The sequence below is a fragment of the Dunckerocampus dactyliophorus genome, chromosome 4, assembly GCF_027744805.1.
Source record: "Dunckerocampus dactyliophorus isolate RoL2022-P2 chromosome 4, RoL_Ddac_1.1, whole genome shotgun sequence".
NCBI classification, from domain to species: Eukaryota; Metazoa; Chordata; class Actinopteri; order Syngnathiformes; family Syngnathidae; genus Dunckerocampus; species Dunckerocampus dactyliophorus.
Window position 1 is genome coordinate 14,453,661 of NC_072822.1, and position 26,098 is coordinate 14,479,758.

At 39.6% G+C, this 26,098-nt stretch overlaps 1 protein-coding gene across 6 annotated transcripts; it reads right to left on the reverse strand.

Moving 5' to 3' along the window:
• Window positions 1-2,359: 2,359 nt before the first annotated feature.
• LOC129179822 (DNA repair protein XRCC4-like) lies at window positions 2,360-26,094 on the reverse strand. Of its 6 annotated transcripts, XM_054773570.1 has the most exons (9): window positions 25,968-26,050; window positions 24,562-24,631; window positions 23,582-23,827; window positions 21,715-21,883; window positions 19,094-19,296; window positions 8,887-9,053; window positions 8,302-8,454; window positions 6,669-6,769; window positions 2,630-3,269 (listed from the first exon to the last, which is right to left on the reverse strand). In XM_054773570.1, the coding sequence occupies exons 4-9, from the start codon at window positions 21,851-21,853 to the stop codon at window positions 3,142-3,144; spliced, it is 891 nt and encodes a 296-aa protein (XP_054629545.1). In that variant the 5' UTR covers window positions 21,854-21,883; window positions 23,582-23,827; window positions 24,562-24,631; window positions 25,968-26,050; the 3' UTR covers window positions 2,630-3,141. The 6 variants fall into 6 exon arrangements, 5 of the variants coding, with proteins under 5 accessions (XP_054629545.1, XP_054629546.1, XP_054629547.1 ...); XR_008570064.1 differs by lacking the exons at window positions 23,582-23,827; window positions 24,562-24,631 and adding an exon at window positions 2,360-2,606 and having other exon boundaries at window positions 3,069-3,269; window positions 25,968-26,094; XM_054773571.1 differs by lacking the exon at window positions 24,562-24,631 and having other exon boundaries at window positions 25,968-26,084.
• Window positions 26,095-26,098: the final 4 nt, after the last annotated feature.

Sequence of the window (26,098 nt, forward strand, 5' to 3'; positions counted from 1 at the left end):
CTTGGTTTAGAAAAGTTGCAAGCGTAGTAGGGTAAGGCGAAACTGTTTCAGACATTACAGTGAGAGCACACTGGAGCCAGAACCAGACAAAGCCCACTCTGTCCGCCTGCACCTCAGTGGCTGGAAAGCAGGAAGACGGCTGTCATTTCCTGAAATGATGGGAATTCGACAGGTGCAGGGCGTAAATAAATGATGATGATATGCAACATTTTTTTTTAGTATTACTTTCATCTGTGTAGGCCCGTTAACATGCTGATGATGTGGTTATATCAAGGGATGGTAATACAGTCGTCCTTTGCCACATCGTGGGTAGAATTTTGTGGCTTCACAATATTACAGGTTATTCAAAAATATAGCAATTAATAAATTGTGTTGTTTCATGGTTGAATACGGCCCATTAGTAAAAAAAATATATATTTCAGCAAATTTTGCATATTTCCTGCCTAAATCAAGCATTTTCAAGCATAAAAATGGCTAAATGAACTAAAATACAAATATAAGACATTAAGAAGACACATTCAAATTGTGATCAGCAGTATTCTACACTGGTCTATTCTACACTATTGTTGCGGCTGTAATCCAGCAAAAACTCAACTCTGAACCCCTGGTGTCACTTCCTGTCCTCCACACAGAACAGAAGACATTTACTGCGACACACACGAGTACGAGTTGTATTTATGTCTTAAATGGCTTATTTTCTCTGATTAGATCTACTATATTGAGCTCTAACTATGTTAACGTATTTTAATATTTCATTAACGTGTTTACAAGCTCGTAAACAGGTTTTCTAACTACCAATGTATTACATTTATAAAGAAAGAATGCTACTTTGACGAAATTCACTTATCACGGTCGGGTCTGGAAGAAATGAACCGTGATAAACGAGGAATGATTGTAAATGATAAAATATCACCATGAATATGACAAGTGTCCATAGCTCAATTTGGCCATGTTTGACATGCCAATGTTTTTAGTCATGATTGTATGGGGTCAAACTGTGGGGTTTAATACCAGCACCACCCTGTGGTGTATTTGGCAGAAAAATAATAGCACAAGCAACACAGCTTGGGTGCATGTTGTGACAAATTATCACCTTTTATGTGTGGCGGTTCAGGAGAAGAAGTGTTAGTTAACACAAATACAGTCAAAATAGGCCGTGACTGTATGATACACAGTAATTAAAATGTAGAATGTTGATCATTTGTGCTGTTGGATGACCCTCACATTCTTGGAGTGTCCATCCAAAGCCTGCCTGAATGTAATTGTTAAAATGTTGGTTTAATTATTTCAGTCAAGGTTATGCAGTTATTTTTTGGCATATTCTTGCAATAAAAAGGTAATAATATTTTAACCTCACAGCAATTTACAGTATATTCATGATAACACATTGTTAACGGACGAAAAAAATCTAATGTATGAAATCGAAAAGTATTATTTTACTGTAAAGGCTAATGTATTTGTTTAAATAAATGATGCTTGCATGCGCTGCCTGGGAACACTCTTCTATCATTGTTTTAAATATTTATATATTGAACCTGAAATGAACAAGGGAGTGAAATGTTCCATATACGCTTCCATTGTGTCTCCACATCTACCAGACAATATTACACTCTCATCTATAAACTATCCTCTGGCGTTGATCTAGACACATGGACGTTTTGGCTTTATAAAGACATTCCTATGGGGATTGTCCAGTGGGATTATCATGGCAGCCACGTGGTGCTTCCTAGCAGCCGTGTACGTTCAGTTGGAATCATAAAGGACAGCGGGGAGGTGCAGGAGTCAAAGGTGGAATGGTCTGACTTGCAAGGATTGTGGGCAGGTTTCCTTAGGTTCATTGCTGTCAGTGAGGAGACTCACTGCGATGACCTCAGGACCTGAAGCTGGTAGCCGAGATAAGGCGCGTGGTGAGGAGGGGAGGAAAGTGAAAGACTAAATAACCCTATTAATTTCAGCCTAACACCCTTTAGCTTCTTTGGGTCAAGGAACAATGGAATAACAATACCAACACCAACACGGTGGATATAGCATATATTTTACATAAATAGTGAGGAGGGAAAGGGGTGAAATCAGCATGATGAATACACTGCAACAAAGCAACACTGGTTGCTTAGTGATGACGCCATGTTTTCTGGGTGTTTCCTGCACAAGTTGTTACTCTCTCGTCGATCTCGCTCAAAGCCAAGGCCGCTGAGCTCAGGGCAACATCGAACTGCTGAGAAATTACTTCCATGCTCCTTCTGTGGAGTCTTGACTGCGTTCTCCAAGTCATTAGCAGCAACGCCATCCAGTCCCGAGAGACCTCAGGGGGAGCGTTTAGTTCCTCTTTTTCTCATGATAAGTGATACATCGGAGCACAGGCCTTATAGCAGCGCTGAGGTCTCCACGAGGGCTGAGCCACAATTAAAACAATCCAGATGTGAAATTGTTTCTTAGAATCTCAGAAACAATCTTGGATCAAATGTGGGGACCCCCACAAGGACTGGTGGTGGGGGTTGGGGTTGACAAGCCAAAATAAGCTTGCGACATTGCTCCACAGGCAGCTAGTTCATCCAAACTGCTTTTGATTTAGTGTTTGGATGTTTATGTGCATTGTTGTCATTGCACTGAAGAAGAGGAAACGGAAAAATGAAAGACGTTTCGCATTTATTTGATATTTCTTTGGAGATGTACTTAAACCTGGATTGTAATACAAACTATTACAGTATTGCATGACCCATTACAGGGAAAAAGCCAAAACACAAACAACAACAGAAGTATAGTATCGTATAAGTATAAGTATAGTATTTAGGGAAGTATAGAAAAAATGCTGAACATAGAGCTCACATTTGATTTTTGTTGTTGTTGATTTTGTTCTTTAAAACACTTATTAATATTTTGTGTTAAAAAAACAAATTTTCTGTGTTAACACATTTGCTGTAATACTAGTGGTGACAAAAAAGGACAGTCTGACAGTATTCAAAATACTTTTAAGCGAACAGAAACTAAAATGAAAAAAGAATTTAACTTGAAAATACTGTAATAATTTGCAGGGTTTTTTTGTGCATAGTAAACACCTGTAATATCACCTGTGTTCTTTATTTGAAGTGAAGCAAGGCATCAACTATGGCCTCTCATTGGTTGTCTGATAAACCTGTGATTTCATTCCATGTCAGACGTTCCTGGGGTCTGGCAGTCGAGTGTTTCCATTGGTTTCCTTCTTGTTTGTACATTGTCATCAAGAGACATGGTGTGGTCCATTGAGAATCCCTGGCTCACCTCACTATGTCCTGAATGAAAAAACATCAATACTCACAATATGTTACACAGGTACATCAAGTAGGTACAAATTGACACTTATCATTCCCATCAGACTGCTGACGTGGAAGCTCAAATGTCTTTCTCAGGACCTCCACAGAGATGTCTTGTCTACCGCTACACTGTTGGAATTATTGACCACTCCATTGCAAAATCCCAAGATGCTCATCATCATCATCATTTAAACATTCTCCATCAGTGTCAGTCATGGCACATTTGTGGCAGTTTTGGGCATTTTTGCCTGAGGAGGACAATGACGAACCACGCTCGACTCTGTTCTGAAGTGGTGTGACCTTTATCGCAAATACAGATCTGGCATTCCACACAAGCCGGGTCAAAGTAGGATTTCTATACAGACAGAGCCACAAACACACCTGTTTGCCCTTTAACACTGCTGCTAGCCTATTCTAATTCAAAGATGAACAGATTGAGCCGCCGTGATGGATAAATGGAAATTCAAAGAATCCAGTGAGGCGATTTGAATTCAAAACAGTTTCAGTAATAAAATGAACATGGTGTATTTTCACCACTTTACATCACATTGCAGCTGACTACCAGATCATTATTTATAATTTTATCCATTGCAAACACTTGGTGCTGACTTCTCCTACTTTCATCTCTGTCTAGTTTATCTCCAGGCACCTCACTGTGGGTGATTTGCTTCCTATGTTGTCACTATCAGATACTAAACCTGGAGGGTGTGTTTATTCCTTTGTCCCCATTTCGGCTCTTTCATTAGTCTTTTTTATCAGACCTCTACTAAATGAAAACACAGCCTTAGGGCAAACAAGGGCCGAGCATGTCAAAGGTGTAAATGTATTGCCTATTTAAGCCTATTGAAGGTGGGGTACATTTTTAAATGCAAACTCAGGGTGCATTTACAGGACAACAACCTAGTAAATAGAGCTAGTAAATAAAATGTTTTTGTTTTTTGGCATTTTTGAAGTTGACTGACAAGATTTGCAAAAAGGACCACATTTTTTTTACAAATGGTTGAGTGTGTGGATCGTGGCGATCTCACTGATAATTTTTCTTATGATTTCATATGATTATGCTTGAAGTGTGTTATTTCACATGTGTGAAATAATATGTGTGTGTGGGTATATATACATATATATACATATACATACATATATATATATATATACATACATATATATATATATATACATACATACATATATATATATATATACACACACACTAGGTCCCCAACTTACAAACACAATTGGTTCCAGACGACCGTTTTTATGTCGAATTGTTCTTAAGTCGGGGAAAAGGTGATATTACCAATTATATAGGAACTACATGTACGTGTATACATATACATTATATGTGTATGTATGTAAATATGAGTTTGGATGCAGTAGTAATATTAAACGAAGATAATTAATGAAAAAACAATAATAAAAGTGAAATAATAATACGTAATGATAAATGTTATTTACCTTTGAAGAGGAGTGGTCGAGCATACGTCGTTGTGGCGAAGTTGGAGGAGGAGTAATTGAAAAAAGGACAAATTGTCATCGTCATTAGACTCTTCTAAAAAAGGTAGTGTTCTGTGGGTGGTGTAGAATTAAGAGGGCATATTAACTCTTCATAAACTTTAATCACACGCTCTGTCCGGGTTGTACAATTTAGCTTTCCATTTAGCTTTATCTCCCCAGCGTCTAACTCTTCCTCTGTTGGTCCCATTAGCTCTAATGCTTCCTCTGTTGGTCCCATTAGCAGTGTCACAGTGCCCTCTACTGGTCAAGCATGTACTCAAACACTGATTGAGCGACTACAAGGCAAAATAAAATAAAATATAGACCAGTCGGCTTGTGTTCGTATCCGTGAATGTTCGCTAGTCGGATGTTCGTAAGTTGGGGACCTAGTGTATATATGTATGTATATGTGTGTGTATATATATGTATAGACCCCTATTACTTACAATTTACTAATCCATCTGTAGCTCTTGCGTCAGATTGTGTTATTAAATACTGTTTGTTGCTTAGACAAAAGGGAAGTAAATAGAGGTTTTAGTTGACTATAGTGACTGAGAAACAATTTCATCTGCTGGTTAGTGTGATTTGATAGTGCCCTCTGCAATCTTGCATCAATAGTATTCAACGCTGAACAGACATTATGAATTAGGACAAATCCTTCATAGTACATCACTTCATGGTGCTTTTGAAAACATCAACAGACTATTTTGTTAAAGATGTCAGGTCAAACTTTACAATGATACAGAACATGTTTGTACTGTTCTTTGCTGGAGATAGTTAATTGGTTTGTAGGGTTACCGGAATATAGTAAACAAGAAGAACAATGCATACAGGTACAACAGTCATTAGCATAATGTAACTGCAATGAATACATGATTCATTTTTACCACAGTGCTTTGTTCCAAAAGAAAAACACCCAGAAACAGTCACACAGCTGTACACTAAGAAAGGCACACCCACGCACACAATCTTGAAAACATATGTATAATAGTGGAGAATAGTAGGAATAGTTAATTGATGCAAGAGTAGTGAGTGATTTTCAAAGGCACGCTTTTGACTGCCAGCGGTGGAGGGGAGGGTGTATGGCCGTGGTGCATGGGGTAGATTTACAGAAATTGGAGGGTGATCTGTGGAGACTCCATCGGTGGGGTGTGGGAATGTATGACTCATCAGCTGTGACATCACGCCTGCTGTGTGACGCAGGAAGTCGGAGACCACCTTACAGCTGCCTGCGTCGAAGCAATCACGGCCAACTTCACAGCATGACTCACTTGTGTTCCCACAAGTTATCTACCTGGGGGTATCGCTCTGCTTGATGTTCTTTACATTCAGAAGCCCTGTTTATGTAATAAGTTACCTTCAACTGTCAACGTCACTACCTGGTAAAATCTAATAATTGGCAGAAGGCCAATTATTAAATTTCACTCAAAGTCTGCATCGTTACTGAGCACGACTATGACAACATCAGGAGTAAAGTGGAAAAAATAACGACGGTTAGTTCTTGTGCATGGAACAACTAAATGTAGATATCAATATATAGTATGGAGAAAAGACAATTCTTCAGAGCATTTGTCAAGTCAGAGGTCAATGATCTTGCTGCTGGCTTACCATCTCTTATCTAGTTCGTCCCAAAGGTGTTTGACAAGGCGGGGCCAGGTTCTTCCACAGAAACTCGTCCAACCATGCATTTATGGATCAGGAGAAACAAAAGGCATCTATGACAGCCTTTTATTTAATGATTAATGGATTGGGGGGGGTGTTTAATCCATATTATTACATATAACATATGGAGTAAACCTACAGTAATCTGTTGGGTGCATGTATTTGTCACTTGACATACTTTATAATGGTCTGCAGTCATTTTGCCTCTGATAAAATACAAACCTGTGGTGAGGATGGTTGGTTCCAGTGATGGATAGCTCCTCTCAATGGACTCTTCTCTTTTCTCACAAGTATCATCTTCACTTTGAGCTGTGTCAGTTTTCCTTAAGAAAAGTGTGACAAAGGAAGAACTGTCTGCATCATGTGTGACTTATACCGGAATAAGCTTTAGCGCACAGAAACCCCCACATTTTCTTGGCCAAGACACAGGGAAATTATCTGTCATTATTGTGTATCACAAACCATAGGGAAAGGTGGCAAAGTCAGGCAGAGTATGAGTAAGGTCTTCCATCCCAACACTGCAAAGCAATACTGGACGACATAAAGCAAACTCATAAAAATCTACATAAGCCAACCATTGCATTCTGTTGAGGTGGGGCCTACTCTGATCTGATGTCATTGTGGCACTGGGGAAAAAGTTTTGTGCATTACTCCATACATTGGTATTTACAATTTCAATCTACAGTACATCAACCACTATTTTAATATAAAGGACATTCATTCATAATTTTCAACATCTTATCCTAGCATCACAGATGGACTGGAGCCTATCCCTTTGGGACTTTGAGCAAGACGTGGTGTCCACCTTGGACTGGTAGCCAGTCAATCAGGGTAAAAATAATAATCATACTTTTATTTTTTTATGACTACTTTGACTTTACATTTATCCTATTAAATGGAAGGGTCCACTAAAATATGATCAGATTGTACATGACAACCAATTTGTCTGTTGATGTAAAAGGTATTTAAAATGTACAGAAATGCAATTAATAACAGTATAATTTATCTTGCTGGGATTTTTTAAAGACAAACTATCAGTTAAATATATTGTTGTATCAATCATGCACATTAGACAACACATGCAATTTTCATATTCACTAGACAGTAAAAGATCCATGTGAAGTTATTGGAAGCTGCCTACACTACGGGTCAAAAGGTTTAGAACACTCCAATTTCTCAGAAGGAAAAACCTACATTTTTAAGTGTTTAGATGTTCTGTCTCTCTTCCTTTGTTAATTCCCTTTTTTCTTGCCATTTTTGTAGCAACAAATTACTTTCTCCAGTACAATGCTGTTTAACTGATGTTCACAAGGGTATAGTACCACAGTGTTTTCCGAAGACTGTTTTTATGCAGACAGAAGAGGTAGTAAGTACTCCTGAACTTGGAACACCTATACGACTTAGTTGCACCAACTGCCAAGGCTTATAAACCTCCATTTCTGCAGAACAGCTTTAAATTGTTGACCCATTTTGTGGCCCCCAAAACAGGCTTTTTTGTGTAATTGTGAAATACACATTGTTTTTCAGTTTTGGGTAACCTTACCTTTTTTTTTTTTTTATCTCTGGCACTTTACCACTTACCTTTGTACTGTTTCAAGCTATTCATTGGTTTCAATGACTTGAATTTCAATAAATAACTGGAAAAATTGGGGTGTTCTAAAACTTTTGCTCGGTAGTGTATGTGAACTTTCAGAATTTTAATAATATCTATAGACAATTTGCTTTTCTGCAAAAAACATGCCCCAAAACTGTAAATCAGTGGGGATTTGGAGCCTAACAGCCTCTCATATAGAATCTTGTTCTATGACCAAAAAATGTGCAGAATATGTCTGAAATCATTGGAAGCTGTTGAGACCTTTGTTTCCTGTGAAAGCTGGCGGTCGGTTGGAGTTGCCGGAGAGAATCCTGCAGGCTTTTGATTTTGGCCTTCTTTGCATTTAGCACCATAACAAAATAGGAGTAGAGCTCATTTTCCATCGTCTCCTTGTCCTGGACCCGCTGCTGGAGCCTAGGGACACCCAGACACAAAGGTTTACACAAACATCTACATGCGTAATATATTTGGAAAATACTTGTTTGTCTTCCCCCCCACGAGAGTCATTTGCTCAGAAGACCGTGATGGTGACCTAACTCACATGGATTCACATGGCAATCCTCCCTAAATTTACCTAGACAAACAACTGCCCAGAAACTCATGCGCCAGTTCCAAGAAATCACAAGTCAAGTTTGCAGCAATGGGTGTAACCTCATAGGGGCGACCGATGATGATGTCATACCGGGTGACTGCTGTGCATAAAAACAGCTGGCAGGGAATGCTAAAAAGAGTTTGTAAGCAAACAACTCTTAACTGTTAATGAATATTATTAATATTTTCTGTCATGTGTTGACATTTGTTGCCAACTTCACATTCGAAGGCAACAACAACAAAAATAAAACTTACTCTTGGAGTATGTGCTCATGGTCCTCTTTCAGTTTACGGTTCTCTTCCAATAGCAGCAAGTTTTGTTTCTTCAGGTTGATGTTGCATTTGACCAACTGGCCTATCATCTGCCGGTTCAACTGTAAGTGGTGTGGAGCAGGCTGAAGCCTCAAAGAACCCAAGTGCACCTGAAAAAGGGAATAGGTAAAATAGCACTTGAACACATAGACTTATGGCAATAAAGCTAATACTGGCTCTCACTCAGCAATGTGGGAGGATGACAATGCTGAATCTGCACACACAGACAGCTCATGTACTACATGTACAACTGGCTCCCTGTGCATGGACAAAGTCTCGTAGACAAGACTCTAAAATGTAAGCCTCCATTTGGGAAGCTTACATTATCTCCTCGTTCGGAACATAGAGGAAATAATCAAAACGTCTGTGACAGGAAAAAAAAAAAGATAGGCTTTCAAAATCTTCAAATTTCAGCAAACATTTGCACTTGTGTGCCATCTCAAAATGATCTGCAGGACGAAGGTGCAACAAACCATGACCTCACATTTTCTCTGAAGTGTGAGACTGTATGTGATGATGAGGTGTTTTCGTCTGTCTGGGAGAAATACAGGAGGGATTCATTGCTAACCTGCTGAACTTGGGAGAGTCAACAAACAGTTTCCTCTTCATTCGCTTTTTGTTCAACATATTTTGATTCAAAAACTGACTAAGGTGTTGTGAAAAAATTGCATATTTGGCTCATATGAAGCCATGCCTGCAAGAACATGAATTTAAATCATATGTTTTTCAAGCCGTTTTGAATGAAACAGAATTCCAGTGTAAAGAAATCCAAAACCATTTGTTGTGTGTAAATACAAAGCTTTTTTTTTTGTCATGTGTATAGGATGTTCCAACCTATAAGACATCACTGTAAATGCTACATGTAATTCTTAGAGAAGGAGCATACAAAGTTAATAATAAAATTTAAAAACAATAAAATGCAGACAACGGTGGTTGTAAATGTTACGTTGAAAGTTGCTCTCAGTACCATGTCAGTTCTGAAGCTAGTAATATTGCACGTAAAAAAGTGGTTGCCAACTGCCAAAACATGAAGGGAAACAATGTATTCCATTTACATGATGCCATATTGTAATGGACTATATTGGAAAAGGTGGAAAAACAACATGGAAATACAATTAATATATTAAACAGTGTTAGTTTTTGTCATTATAGCACCACCTTTTGCCTTGGTATGCACTTAATAGTGTGTGAATGATTTTTTTATGTGGACTTTTTTGTCTCTTTTTTTTTTTTACACCACTTAGGGCACTGGTTCTCTTCTTATCTGTTATTTTTGCCATTGCTCCCCTAGGAGACAACAGGCATTCCCCCACCATGTGATAATATTTACTTGTTTATTTGTACAAACCACAGCATGAGTTGCTGGCACTAGCTTTGAGGAGCACTGAGTTAGGCATGTCCACACGGAAATGTTCCTGGGATTTTTTTTTTTGCGATTTGAAAAAGAATTGCATCCACGCTGTTCCGGATTAGTAAATAGTCGCATCCAGACGGGAAAGGATCACTGGGTGAAAACAATGTAATGCACATGACATACCAAACTATAGAAGAAGAAAGAACGCATACACATAATGGGCGCCACACACGGGAGGAGACAAAAAACAGACTGGCGAAAGTCATCTGCAACGTGTAGCAAACCCTGCACACGCATGCCACAAAAACTATCTTGCGGGGTAGCAGGTTAAAAAGCTTTAATTTAATACGGCATTTGAATAACAACCACTTGACGGAGTATGGTGAGTTTTCAAGGCTCACGGTGTGATCTTCAGTCAAACGGCAGCTAATGCAGCCATGTGAACAACACTCGTCCGTATCTGCGTGACAGTCAGAAGGCTAAGCAAATAACCGGAAAAATAACTGAATTAATTGGACAAGATGACCAGTCTTTCTCAGCAGTGGAAGACACCAGGCTTGCCAGTGTCCTCTCACTTATCTGGAAGTCCTGCTAGAGCTCTACCAATGTACTCTCACATCCAAAGTCTGCTCAAAGAAGGCGTCTCATCCTCTGTAAGTTTCACGAGTGAAATATATTCTATATTCTATATATTCTCTTGAAAAAGTAAGTAAAATATGTTCTTGTCTCAATTAAGGTGATGTTATGGTTCCTTTTTTCATATCATATAGCCAATAGCAGGGGTGCAGCCAGGAATTCTGAGTCCCATGAAAAACTCGCATCTGAATTAGCAGCATAACACCCTGATTGGCGCATCCCAGTCAGTCAACATTGTAATGAGCAGCTTAGCTCAGGTACAAGAGTGGTTGTCTTGAAACCCAAAGGGTTTGAGCCCAAGTGAGCCACTGGTTGGTCCTGATGCGCTACCCTAAGTAGGTGAATGGTAAACTTCAAACTAATTGCATAATTTTGTTTGCTTGCTGCCTTGGAGATGATGCACCCGATTTCCGTTTTCCTGCAACTACCCTCTTTGCCCATTCAAACACACGCCAAGGTAATAATCGCGATGCTCTGGGAAACCAGACGGTCATGAGGTGCTAAATCTTAACTGGGCTGTGTCAAGGTTTCAGACTCACTGTAATAAAGCTGCCATCTTCAAAAGCTCTCATAAAACACTTGTCATTTTTGTCCAGGGCCAATGTTGCCTTGGCTGGCCACACAGCTGTTTTCCTTTCCACTGGTGAACATGTTATCTTGAGTGGACATTTGCTTTCCATCGCTCTTGCACGTTGAAAACTGTCTGCCTCAATCTATCCTCTTTTCCTTCAACAGTCTGTTTCCATCAGGGTCTTTCAAAGGCTCCTGCTCCTTCTCGATTTCTCTTGGTCATCATAAAGCTTCTGAAGCACTGATGTCACTGAAAATAGGAGAAATTACAAGTGCATCATGGTGATGGATTGAAAGAAAAGCATGCAAAAGCACAAGTGTGATAATGACCAAAAAGAGGCATCAGTCTTTTAACAGTCTTAAAAAAAAGTCTGCTCTTTGCTGACATTTAAATTAGTAGAGTCAGTGAGGTTTGGATTCTGTCTAAATTCACAGTAAATTTACTTAATTCTGTACAAACTGTTCCTATTTTGTGACTTCCACTGCAGTGACTGGCCAGCCTGAACACAACAAAGGGATTAGGGATTTCATTAAAACAAAAAAAGTATTGTAAGTGGAAATAACACAAGAGGAGACCACCCGAGATCTAAGAAGAGGGATGCTCTGAAAAACTCATAAAAGTCAGAGCAACTAACGACGTCACATTGATCCAATGCAGGCTCTGCAAAGGGATTCAGATGAAATGTGATATTGAGCTGTGATTCAGAGTTTGTACGAGATGTTCCACTCATAACACAAAACTAGGGATGCTCCGATTGATCAGCCACCAATCAGTATCGGCCGATTTCTGTGAAAAATCACATGATTGGCACATGCCGATAAATGCTTTTCAACGGCGATCACAAAAGCCAATCACCTGTGGCTAAGTACTGTTGCAGCCCGCAATGATGCGTGGAGTGTACCGTCTTGCCCTAACTAACGTTTTGGGCAGCGTCCGCATCCCACTTTCCTTCATAGTGCGCATGCCAAAACATAAGCAATCATGTCTGCCAACACGTCACGAAAACTATCTTGCATGGGTAGCACGTTAAAAAATTTTAATTTAATACGTGTGTGATCATCAGTCAAACGGCAGCTGACGCAGCCCTGTGAACAACACTCGCCCGTATGTGCGAGACAATCAGAAGGCTAAGCAGATAACCTTAAAACCATAAAACCCTGATGGGAGCATCCTTACATAAAAAAGTGGCTTTTGTTGGTGCAGGTCCAGGAAGTGCATGAACCCTTTGCCTTGACTGGATTAAAAGGTACACAGTAAGTGCCATGCTACTGTAAGACAACTATGTACCTAAAATAATTACATATATAATTTATGAGTTCTACTTGCAAATGCTTTCATCTCAATGTTGTAATCTTCCATTAATCCAGTCCTCAACCTGCTGCTGCCTGTCATCTACTGTACATCAAAGGTAGAATGATTTGGTAATAAATCAGAAGGTTAATGCTAGATAATGTAAGGGAGTGTGACACAGCAAACCTGAAATGTTGTAATAAAGCCATCCATTATTGATGTAGACGTTATAATAATGAGCAGGATTTTGTCAAAACACTACTCTGTCAAACAGCATAGATCTCGCAGACTGGACAAGCTAACATTTTTCTATGTCTGTGATTGATTTTAACCACTGTGTTTGGTTGACACTTACAGTACAGTCATGGCCAAAAATATTGGTATCTTTGACATGCCAATATTTTTGCCCATGACTCTAATGTATATGTTTAGGGGGAAAATAATGATGCAATATAATTATATAATTATATTGTAATTGTTTGTGTAGTGTTAAACCATATTTACAACATTCACAACAAATAGATAAGGATTACCGTAATTCCTTCAGGGATTCTGAAAGACTTACAGTCATAAACAGGTGAATGCCAAACTAAAAGTTTATCCAGCTAATTATACCTAAAAGGAAGAATGCACGAAACAAGTGATAAAACTACAAATACACCCAAGACATAGGCTTCAGGCAAATGGAATTTGTTTTTTATTGATTTTAGTTCTTTGTGGAAAGAACAGAGGAGTTTTGAATCCTCTATTTATTTTCTTGAGCATCTGCTTCTCCCCTGAGACACAGAGATAAAGTTAAAGGTCAGCCTGCCTTTGCCAAGGTGTGGGAGGTCCCACTGCTGTTTCATTTCCACAACCCACTGCCACTTCTTTGTGATTGCTACTCCTCAAATAAAAATATCCAAGACTAGTCTGTAATCAACTTCACCTTTTTAATTTTTAGGTCAGAGATGAGTGAACCCAACAATATTAAAAAACAAATACATCTTGTTTGTCATCATATGTGATATTGTACAGTTCATGACCATTTTTTTCCCCAACACACACACACACACACACGCGCACGCACACACCTGACACCTGCGCAATGTGTTTATTATTGTGTTTGTGTGTCATACTGAACGGTGTCTTGAGTTAGACCCTTCCACTGCTGCAAAATATTAGAAACATATCTCAGTATAATGCAGTACCATTCCACACCATTGCCAACTACAACCACAACAATAAGCATATTCTTAAAATCTAACATTGTTGTTATTTTAAAGTAAAAATTAGTATACAGCTCTTGTATAGGATCTAGTTTCTAGATTGTTTAGCTGTACCTAAAGTGGTATACAGTGTTTATCGCGAGGGATAGGTTCCCAAAACAGCCTGGAATAAGTGAAATCTGTTAAGTAGCTTTAAAACTAAACTTTTTAAACTTTTTTTTTTTTTACTTTATTTTTTTACAATTATTATATATGTTTTCAGGCTGTAAAAGCCCTCACCATACACTTTATACACTTTTCTCAGACAGGCATTAACATTTCCTCACATTTCTCTCTTGTTTAAACACTCTCAAAGTTCAAATTTCGTTTGAATTTTAATGATCAACCTACTAGGTTGGACACAAGAAATTATTGAGTGACGCGCACGTACTTCACTCCTTTGACCATGCCTTGTCGTCCTAGTGCCAATCTGCTGTAGGATTTTTGTATCCTTGTTAAAACATATTGCTCCTGTCATCGTCTTCTCCTCCTCGTCGTCCTCCATTTACTGAAGATTAATTTATTCTGTAATGGCGCCCTACAGCCGCAACTTCTACCTTCTTTCTGCATGTCCACTTTTTGTGCGATGGCTAGCTTCCTCTGCCGTTTGGTTGCAGAACGATTTGTCGACATTGTGGGTTTTGTCGAGGAGAAAACTTACAAACATACAGCATTCAGTGTCACATGGTTAGCGTCTTCTGTTTCTTCTGTTGTTTATTGCCGTTTAGCAAGCAGCTCACACGGTTAGCTAGTTTGCTAGCAATGATCACAAAAGGAGAAGGCTCGAAGGAGATTGATTGACAATGGTATACAGCCAATCAGGATGCAGAAGACAATGGGCGGTGCAGAGAGAAGAGAAAGAGACACCGCCACCTTGTTCTAACGCACATAACTACAACATTCAACTTCCAACAACACAATTCTTCTTAAAGGGCCAGGCTCGGCCTGTACAGCGTTCATAGTGTTCGTTGACTTTGTGAAAACATTAAAATACAATCGCATTTAAATGCAGCAAGATATCTTAAAAGCGAATCTAACTTCATCATGTCAGACATCACAATATGATCTGATGTGCGCGTGTATGCTTGTGTGTGTGTGTGTGTGGGGGGTCCAATGTTTGTTTGTGTGTGTGTGCCTTCAGACAGCTAAGGCAGACCATAAGGTCAAACACATGGAGATAGGGCAGAAGAAGGTGTAAAAGACGAGCCCTAATGAACACAGTCCCGTGGAAAGTGATACCATAACAACACTGAGGGCAAAGACGACACAAAGCTTTGCTTATAACACCATCAAATACACTGCTGGCAACCTAACACCCCAAACACAAAGGTCACAGTACATAAACATCCTTTGCTCACCACCCAGTAAAAATTATTCAGCAGCACATATTAGTAAAGAGCTCTTATAATAAACATATTGCTCTGATCGCTCTGAACCATAAACACTGAGCATTTTTAGCTCTGTAAAAGAGTTTTTTGATACAAGTTGCATGCAGGTGTACCGAATGTCCCGGTCAGTGACAGTATTTTTGATATGTCCTTGCATTAACTAATGTCTCAAAGGATGCAGGGAAGTGAGTGGGAGAACACAGAGTGGCACAATGACAGAATAAAAGTATCTGAAAGTGTGCTAGCATGCTTAGCACAGGAAGTGTGGGCATTATGCAGAGATGAGAGCCATCAGCCGGCATGCAGAGGCGTGAGGCCAGATAAAGACCGGGAAGTGCGGGGCGATAGCCGCTAGTCCATCCCGATAACACAGATGTTCCCACAGTCAATGGAGAGGCTAAAAACAGTGAGTAAACAAGGCAGGAGATTGACTTATGTAAAATAAAGTCAATTTAAGGAGTTATGCTATGTTATGTAAATCATTGTAAAGATGAGCAACATGTTGATTAAGTTATGATTAATTGGAGGACAACTAAGTCACAGTGCAGTCAGCACTTGAATACATTCTCCTGGTTGACTGTGAGGAAAATGAACAAGAGGTCTGAATGTTCTGCACTCCTGCGTTTATGCCGATGTCGTAGTGACCAGAATAATGCTGCCCAGAGAAGTTGTCATGTAGCACAAATCTTGCTGTATGTTGCTCAACTTCCCATAGCTGACATCGCATCGTTGTTGTTTAGATCACAAATTAGTTGAAACTGACTCCACAGCACTTCTGCTGGTCGCAGCCAAGTAGTGTACTCCATTTTGACACGAGCACGAGCATGAATCAACTATCTTAATAGGAGGACTAGGACTGGGGACATTTAAAACAGCTATTTAAAAAATATATATAAATTTGATGTTATGAATGTGATATTTTCTTTTCACTTAGTTGCTGATTACACATTTACGCCATGAGGTGAATGTTTATTATTTATTATTATTATTATTATTGTTATTATGAGGTAGCTCATGAATAGTGTTAAACGGTTCAAATCAGACATCATGCCTCATTTCTAATGACAAATTACCACAAAATAGCAAAACAAAGGCAATGACCACCCTGTTTGAGTGGAGATCTGCTTCATACACAAATTACAAGTAAATGTTTATTTCATTGAACGAAAATATAATAATATAAATAAAATACACATGCTCTAATTTACTTTAAAATTCAATTTAAAATTTCTAGGTAGGTAAATAATGTGATGGCGTACACTACCAGTCAAAAGTTTTAGAACACCCCAATTTTTCGAGTTATTTATTGAAATTAAAGTCGTTCAAGTCCAATGCATAGCTTGAAATGGCACAAAGCTAAGTGGTGAAGTGCCAGAGGTTAAAAAAAAGGGTAAAGCTACCCAAAACTGAAAAATAATGTGTATTTCAGAATTACACAAAAAGGTCTGTTTCAGGGACCACAAAATGAGGTCAACATCTTAAAGCTGTTCAGCAGAACTGGAGGTTGATCAAGCCTTGGCAGTTGGTGCAATTAATTCCTACAGGTGTTCCGTGATCTGGAGTACTAACTACCTCCTCTGTCTGCACAAAAGCAATGTTCAAAACACACTGTAGTACTATTCCCTCGTGAACATCAGTTGAACGTCATTCTACTGAAGAAAGTAATTTGTTGCTAATGGCAAGAAAAAATTGAATTACCAATGGAAGACAGACAGACCATCCTAACACTTAAAAATGTAGGTTTTTCCTCCAGAGAAATTGGAGTGTTCTAAAACGTTTGACCGGTAGTGTACATTGGAACATCACGAACTACACTAAAATCCAGCAAAGTCAACTTGTGAAGTCACACAAAAGAGGATCTGCTAAATCACTTTTACTAGAAGCAGTCTGGATGGGTGAAAGTCTGTGTTGAAGTATTTATTCTTCTCCCAATGACAGATTGGTACTTAAATAGGCAATAAGGAGAAGATAATGTCTGTCTCAGCAATGTAGAACACCTGTTTAGTGGCAATTTAACCACAAACACCCAAATTACATTCATCATTACAACTTCTAAGGTCATATTCATAAAATATTAATGTAAGGTCAAGTTCACCACCTGTTTTATCCCGACCCACCTTTCTTCTACTCCTAAAGGAAATGTGTTTAAGTTTTGGCCATTCCTGCACCCTCAAATTATCTGGCTGGAAAATATGTTCCACTGTTTAACTTCTGACATGTTGGTGGGGGTGCAGTGAACGAGAGAAGACATGAAGCAGGTGTTAAACAAGAATCAAAGTTTGCACTTGATGCAAAAAAGGTGAGTGTGGAAAATGCAACATGATTATAGTAAGGAGCAAAGACACACTTTTTATGATTTTAAAAAGCACAGTCATGTGAATGTGAACAATTTGAATTTGTGTCTGTGTAAAGGGAAAAAGTTATTACATCGGATTTTATTAGATTGTGAAGGTGTGCCTCATAATACCAAAAAAATACAACATAGATCATTCATAATTGTTGGGATAAAATCACATGCCACATAAATAAAACGCAATTCTTAAGAACAGAAAGGCTGACTCTTTAGGAGTATTCCTGTACATGTCTGGTCACAGACGCATATGTGTGAAAGCACACTTTCATACATGGCCCACACACCCACGGAGAAAGCCAGGGGGATGGCTCTAATCAACTGGTGTATAACATCGGGGGATTAGGACGCTCCTGTCCATAAATCAGGGTTTTATGGTCTTCGACAGTGTTCCTAACCCCGTGGCTTTCTCCTTCTTGTCTCCTCTGTCGACACATCCACCCCAGGACTCCGCGTGACCTGCACCCTGGAGGCAAACAGCACCCTCCTACAGTTGAATGAATAACAACAAGATCCACTGAGAGCTCGGTGACCTGTACTCAATCAAAACAGCCACTCACTGTAAACTGTGGAAGAACTGCAGGAGCCCAACATGTGAAAACTCAATCCTCTCATGTGGTACCACCACAGCTAATGTATGTTCACCTGAGGGACTTTTTGGAAGCAATCTCTGCCCGGCTATTTAGCTAAAGTTCAGTTAATAAACCTTTTTTTTTGCCAAACCATTTACAGGCTGCACCCATTAGAGCCCAATCTCCTGGCAACAAATGGAAAGATTTCGATCTTGTGGCTTTGTCCACGGCCACCTGGAGGCAAGTGGGCTTTTCTATTTCTGCAATAATGTGGAGACTATAAACCTTATCTTCTTAACAGCCCCCTGTAAAATGACTTCCTTTCTATTTGGATGTTATTGCATGTATTTATCCCTGGGGAAAAATGCTGGTTGTAGTCGCAGCACTTGATGTTGAGGAATTTAAAGGCAAATTTAAATGCATTTACGTTATTTTTTGTTGTTTATGTTGGCTTTGTATTCCATCTGTGTCATGTACACTCGGTAGTATCAAATTAGTAATCAGGGACTAACTTGCAATACAATATTATTGACCTATTTTGCAGACTTACATATTTTGTTGAATTTGTTGGGAAACTCACCACGTGTGGCAGTTTGTGCCACCTTCAAGCAATCGAGGAAATAATTGCATTCATGAGCTCAATTCACTCTGGATTTCAATGAAATACATTTGCAAACAGCCATTGTTGAGTCTGTGCTTCTTTGTGTTTTTATGATCTCATAACCATTAGATGTTTGCTTACCGAAACGCCGTCACAAACTCTGTGATATGAGAGTTGACTGCAATCTGGAGTGAGCTGGAAAGAACACATGTCTGCGTCATCTGCTCTTCTCCCCACTCCTCTTCCCTCTCGACCTCCCGTCAGTGCTTGAAGAAGATCCTCAACATATCTCTCTCTCTGGACCTTCATGCCATTGGCCTCCCTCGTCACATCGTCTTCTGAAACTGGAAAAAAGAAAGCATTTTTTCTGCATTTTTGCAAGATTATCTAAGTCCTACACAAGAGAGAAACTGGAGAGTAAACAAAGGGCTAATGGTAGGCTGCAGACCAAAATTGCAAACATGAATTATGTAGAATGTATGTGAAAGACAATTTAAAGGGAAGCATGCACGGAAGCTGACAGGAATGTCATCAGCTGTTCCACAGCTGCTCACACGAGGGCCAAGGGTCCTAATTAACACATCAAACGCAGACACATGGATAGCGAGGAACCCACACATAGCTGTCACAGCACCATCCCAGCCCCATCCCATCCTGTCAACGCTGCAGATGGACAGCAATAGAAAACTAAGGAGCACCTATGTTCCAGGTGTCCTTCCACAGAAAGTGGGTGCCCACACTCAACTCAGGCGTGCACATACAAGGAGATGCCTTATGCTGGTTAATCTACTTTATACACCTGTAAACTGCAACACAGGAATGAAGTGATTATTGAAACAGCTTTACTTTTGTCCCCCTCGTTAAAGAGAACCAATATTTTAAGATGGGGCCGGGCCAGGTGTTACAACGGTTTAGACATCTTGATGACTGATTGAGCAGGTGACAAGCCAATCTAGACAGCACGCTACAGATGCTAGTGTCTGAAGCTATACCTCTGTCCAATTCAGGGGCCGCATCCTTCAGAGGCTGTACCCATTCATTCATTCATTCTCTCAGCAATTATCCTGGTAAGGGTAACAGGTGAGCTGGAGTCTAAACCAGCTGACTTTGGGTGAGAGGTGAAGTACACCCTAGACTAGCCGCCAGTCAATCACATAGACAATCTACCATTCACACTGTCATTCACACCTGCCCAATTTGGCATCACCAATTAATAGGGTTGTGTACGATAAACCTGTTTGACAAGCGAGAGATGCGGCTGCATCGGAAGCAGCCTCCTGGTTCAAAAGAATCAGCCATGATTGCTTAGATGAATCGATTGTAGAGACATGCAACGGGTATTGCAAGACTAATAACTGGTTGACAGTATGTCTCTTAAACAACGCGAGAGCCTGGGCCTGGGCTCCCGGCAAAACGAGTGACCGGGAAAGCTTTTCAACACATCGGCAAAACATATGTACATTATGGTGATCTAATTTATCTTATTTATTATGTACTGTGTAAAACTAAGACAGGAGCAACATCAAAATAAAAGCACTAAATGAATACAGACCCACCATCCACCAGTACGAACCTGGAGTTTGCTTTTCAGAGAGGTGCACCGCACAAATATGCACATGAGCACTCAATTACGTCATCAAATCTTACATCCTACATCAAATCTGCATTCCTACATAGTATCAGAATTTGGGAGCAAATAAGAGGTGAAAGAAAAGGGAAAATCACAGTATAGCAGTCTGTCTGTCTGTGGGAGAAAGTTAGATGGCACGTTCAAAGGCCGTCAAACAAAGTAGGCCGCTCGCAACAAACAACTTCAACATGCAAAAACTGTGAAATTTCTCCATCCATCCATCCATTTTCTATATCGCTTCTCCACTTTAGGGTTGCGGGGGCATGCTGGAGCCTATCCCAGCTGACTTCGGGCAACAGGCAGGGTACGCCCTGGACTGGTCGCCAGCCAATGGCAGGGCACATATAGACAAACAAGCATTCACACACACATTCATACCTATGGACAATTTAGAGTCACCAATTAAACTCACATGCATGTTTTTGGAATGTGGGAGGAAACCGGAGTACCCGGAGAAAACCCACGCACGGAGAACATGCAAACTCCACACAGAAATGCCCAGGGGAGAATCGAACCCAGAACTTCCCACTCTCCAGACTGTTACTGTGTTTGCCAACATGCTAACCACTAGACCACTGTGCGGCCTGTGACACTGTATATTATTTTTTTAATAAAATAATGGCACAAATTTCCAAAATTGATATCAATTTACATAAAATTTGATGTAGTTATTTATTAATTATTTGATTTTTTTATTTTCCTAAATGTTTTTTTTTAATCATTGCTCGTGAACGTTTCCCGCGGCCCGGTTGTTGGGGACCCCTGCCTTACAGAATGCTTGGGGACATGATGTGCTCTTTTACACATTTGAAAATACTGTAAGAATGCCACTTTTATAGAATTGGCTCCTTTATTTTATAATGTAAGACTGATGTAAATGTAACCGTTGAATCGTATCAAATCAAACTGTATTGTTTGTACACTGTATCGGATATATTGAATCATTCTGTTGTTAAAATATACCACAAAGAGATTTACATCCCAATTAAACTAACATGACTTTTGGAAGAAACGGCAGTACCAGGACAAGCACGAGGAGTAACTGCAAACTTCAGCCTTAATTGGGACATAGTTTTTGTGTGAGATTAGTAGATTTCAGCTCAAAATTTTAGTTCTAAATGGCTCATTTTACCTTCTCCAATCCATGCAGAGCTGCCATTAGAGAGAGCTAGCGTGAACCCAGCACCAAGGTCCATGGCAAAGTCCACACACAGAAAGTAAGGGGTCCCTGGGTCTGTGGCCACAGTAATCTGTTGGACTGTACTTCTCATACCTCATGTGTCACTTTCACCTGCAGTAAACTGAACAAACAAACAAAATCAAATGAATATGATTCATACAGTTCCATTATACCAGTTTAGTGTTGCAAGTTTGCCTTAATCTTAGCGTTACATCAAAATGCTCCAATGTTTTACTTCTCGAATAAAAGCCTCTGTGTATGTTTCGATGGGGGTGTTGCTGAGTCAATGGAACCACACAGAGATAATCAGGTTTTGGCAAGCTTTGGTGTTGCGGTGTGGCCTCTCTGACCACCAGCAAAGTAATTACATGCTGGAATAAGTGGAATTGAGGCCTCAATTGTTGCATTTTATTCAGTGACAACATCCAGATAGAGCAGTAGTCAGCAACCTTTCGCAGCCCAAGATCTCTGGTCTCGGCTGTGAACCTGCACAAGATCTACCCCCCTATATACAGTATATATATATATATACTATGTATACTGTATATCAATTATATATATTGATTTATTTATTTATTTTATAGAAAGGTTTTTAAAGTAAATAAAAAAGTGATTGATATGTAAAGCTTTGTATTTAAATAGAAAGCTTTGTGTTATTATTCGTTGTTGGCGTCAACATTTCAGCTTTTTCTCATTGTGCCTTTTGCTCTATTTTTACAGTTTTTGCTGTTTTTTACATTTTATTTTGTTTCTGCAGTGATGCAATGACAAATTAGCCAGCAGATGCTCCCTGGGCCACACTTTGGGCACCCTACTTTTGTGGATCTTCGTCAGGGTCGCGCTTGTGGCGTCGGCTCTATGAGCAAACTACTCTCTACTCGCTCATGGTACCTCCGGTCGGGTTTTGGGGACTGGGCTCCTGGCTGGAGCTTGCGGGCTGTGTGCCTGGAGAGCGGCAAGGCATACAGGCATGATCAGTGGTCAACATGTGTGCCTGTTGGTCACTCTCCGGGAGGCGAGGGCACTCATGTAATAATCTTTTTTTTCCTAATATTCTCATGATCAACCGGCAAAGTCCCAAAGATCGACTAGTTGCTCACTATCGACGGGTTGGTGACCCCTGAGATAGAGTTTATATTTCTAAAAGTGGGTGTAAATATTCAAGACATTCGCTTTTTGCCCAATTTAAGAGCAAAGCCTTGCCAGTGATGATTTTAATCAGGTGCAAGTTTGAAATGCTAAAAATTAAGGCAAAACACTGTTACTGAAGCTATTTTTTTTTTTTTAAATCATCCTGGGACAGCTCAGACCACAACACGCAAAGCTAACATTACTTCAAATTACCAACTCATTATTTTGTGGTTGAAGTGGCTGACATGAGTGCTGTGCGCACTCCTTCAGCAATGTCACCGTGCCCTTAAGCTAATGTTTCAACTAACTGAGCAGCATCAGCTGTTATAGTGACTCCACTGCCAGAAACCACCTATTGTCAATTACAAGGATTGCAATGAGATCCATTAATCATTATTTAACTGTACATTTAAATTATTGGATATAAAGTATTTGGGTTTTTTTTCCTGACAGAAAAACTCAAGAACTTTCACTTGATTACGGATGTCCGAGCCAGAAAAGGGGATTAGTGCTCTGATGTGAAGTGAGAAGTGAGTTGACCATCATCCCTGCTTAAATAAAGGGCAAACAAAGTGGACATGGAGGGGGAACAAACTAGCAGTGAGCCTCGTTGGACATGCTTGAAACATGAAAATGAGACCCTTTGGACACCATGCAATAAGTTATGACGTGTCAGAACCCTGCCTACCTTTTTTCCACTTTATATGCTGACAAACTGCACTCCCTCTTAGACATACCGAAACATGCACGTGTGCCCGTGCATAAAGAAGCTTGCACAGCAGATTAAAGTTGACCCTTTGTGCTTCAAGAAGGGGTGTGGCTACAGGAAGAGACCAAGCGAGATGAGGGAGATGAAGGGTTCAACTTTAACCTCATAAAGGGGGGCCAGCTACTAATTAGTTACTGTAACATCTGGTGTGCAGGGACGATGACCCTGCAGTAATGACAGAAGGACAGTCCAATTACAAAAAAACAGAGCTGTCTGTCAGGAATGGTGAGCTGCACTAAAACCTTCAAAGTCAATCCTGAAGTCTTCCTGTTGGCATCTGTTCACTTGCTCCATCAGCGCACGCAATCACTGATATTTTGAAATCACCCACAATAGCTCCCCTGCAGTCTCAACACACAGCCTTTGACCTCTTCATTCTGCATGCATTGTCATTTCTTGTCTTAGCAACATGCAAAAACAAAAAACATATCACTGCATTTAAGAGGTACAAAGCAAAACAAAGGATTGTCTGAAGGGAAAGGTTACACAGTCACTAATTATGAAGAATGCTGTTCTTTAGTTGGTGAGTAGAAAGTGTAAAGGCAGCGACAGAGGCTGTGACAATTAAGACGGCCTTTCACTGGACGTTCTCTTTTTATCACCTCCCTCACCGTGTTGTTAAAATGAACATGAGAACTAGTTTTGCAGAGATTTTTGATATGTTCTCACAATGTCCGTGGAAAATTAACAATTCATTTAATTAAATGTTTTTAAGAGTGTGCTAGATACTGATGTTCTAACTTTGCTGCCGTGCGAGATAACTTGACTAGCCTGGGAAAGCTGACTACATTTACTTTCCATCAGGTTGCTTTCGTGGGATGGGAGAATCTCTCTCTGAATGTTCTGAACTGCATTTTCCATATATGTGTTGTACTGAGTAGATTGATAATGATGCTGACCAGAGTAGAGGTATTCGTGGCTGTATGGTCATCCTTCGCCACTTCGCGGTTCGAACTGCATGGCTTCACCCTATCATCACGGTTGTTCAAAATTATATTGATTAATAAATCATTCTGTTTCATATGTTGAACACGGCCTATTATTAGTCAAAACATATGCATATTTAAGAAAAGTCATGTATTTTTTACCCAAAGTAAAAAAAAATTAAGCATAAATAAGTAATAACTAAAATACAAATAAAAGGCATTCAAAAGATGCATTCAAAGACAGGGTTTTATTGGGGGTTTGAATGATCTCACAAACGGGACAACAATTTCTAATAAAAATCCCTAATACAGTACAAACAGGGGCTATTCTTGCAGCCGTAACGCACCCAAGATACAACGCAACTCTGAACCCGCGACATCACTTCCTGTACACCACTCACTCTGCTCGAACACCTTCATAGCTACTACACACACCAGCACAAGTCTTATTTACGTCTTAAATGGCTTATTTACAGTATTACTGTTATTATGTCTACTACAAACTACAAACTTTTTCCACCAAGGGTCGCATATTGAAAATTCATGGAATACGGGGGCCATTGTATACATGTGTGTATCACGTTTTTTAAATATTTTGTAATAAGGTTCAAAACGTACAGTGTAATTAAAGACCAAGTTTTGTTTTATTATTGGTTAACAGCGTCAACATTCAAGCCGTTTTCTCTTTACATAGTGCCTTTAGCTGTATTTTCCCCATTTTTGCTGAGGTTTTTTGTTTAATTTTATTTTTACCATGTGCCGCAGGCCACCATGGCTCCCGACCACACTTTGGACACCCCTGCACTAAATGAAGAATGATGAAACGCGTTCTACTAAAATGTTTGTAATGCAATGACTGCTTATTAAAGTATGAATTATTCAATGATTTGCATTTTACATAAAAAAAGAGTACATGTGTTGCTTCTGTTCATCAAAGCATGCAACTTGTCAGATTGAAGGTATATTTTGCTGCTGTCATCAGATTTAAGGGTGATGAACAATACAGGCGACTGAAGCAGATTAAGATATGACATGAATACCTAAACTGTCGCAAAATTAATTGCGAGTGGAATTAAAGGAAACATTTGGGAGAGGTGACAATATGGAAGTTTTATGCTTTCAGAACACCCCGGAAATTATGTGAATCCCCACCCTGCTAGCTCTAAATGTATGAATTCACTTTTTGCCGTTTTCTGCTGGTACCTTGTAAATACATCACACAAACAAAGTACTGTAGTTGAAAGTAGGGTGGTGATACCATCGGTGAATATGAATAAATACCTGCACTGTACAGTGATTTAGCCACAAAATTGAAACAGCGACAATAAACGCGTTATAGCTTTATGTGGCGCTTAAAAACACAACCTCAAAAGACCTACCGAGTTTTAAGGACACCGTTGTGCGATGTCCTAACGACAGAATGGCGTTCTGAAATTGAAATAAGAGTTGTTTCCCTGTTGACAGCTTTCTTTTTGACAAAAGTAGTGTCCTTCAACCTCTGTTTCGTCAG

Excerpts from the sequence above, each read along its gene's own strand:
- LOC129179822 (XM_054773569.1), bottom strand. The coding sequence starts at position 21,853 with ATGAGAAGTACAGTCCAACAGATTACTGTGGCCACAGACCCAGGGACC. Across the intron at positions 19,297-21,714 it reads CTCTGCATGGATTGGAGAAG|TTTCAGAAGACGATGTGACG; the intron begins GTAAAATGAGCC and ends TCTTTTTTCCAG. Across the intron at positions 6,770-8,301 it reads AGCTTTCACAGGAAACAAAG|GAAAACTGACACAGCTCAAA; the intron begins GTCTCAACAGCT and ends ACTTTTCTTAAG.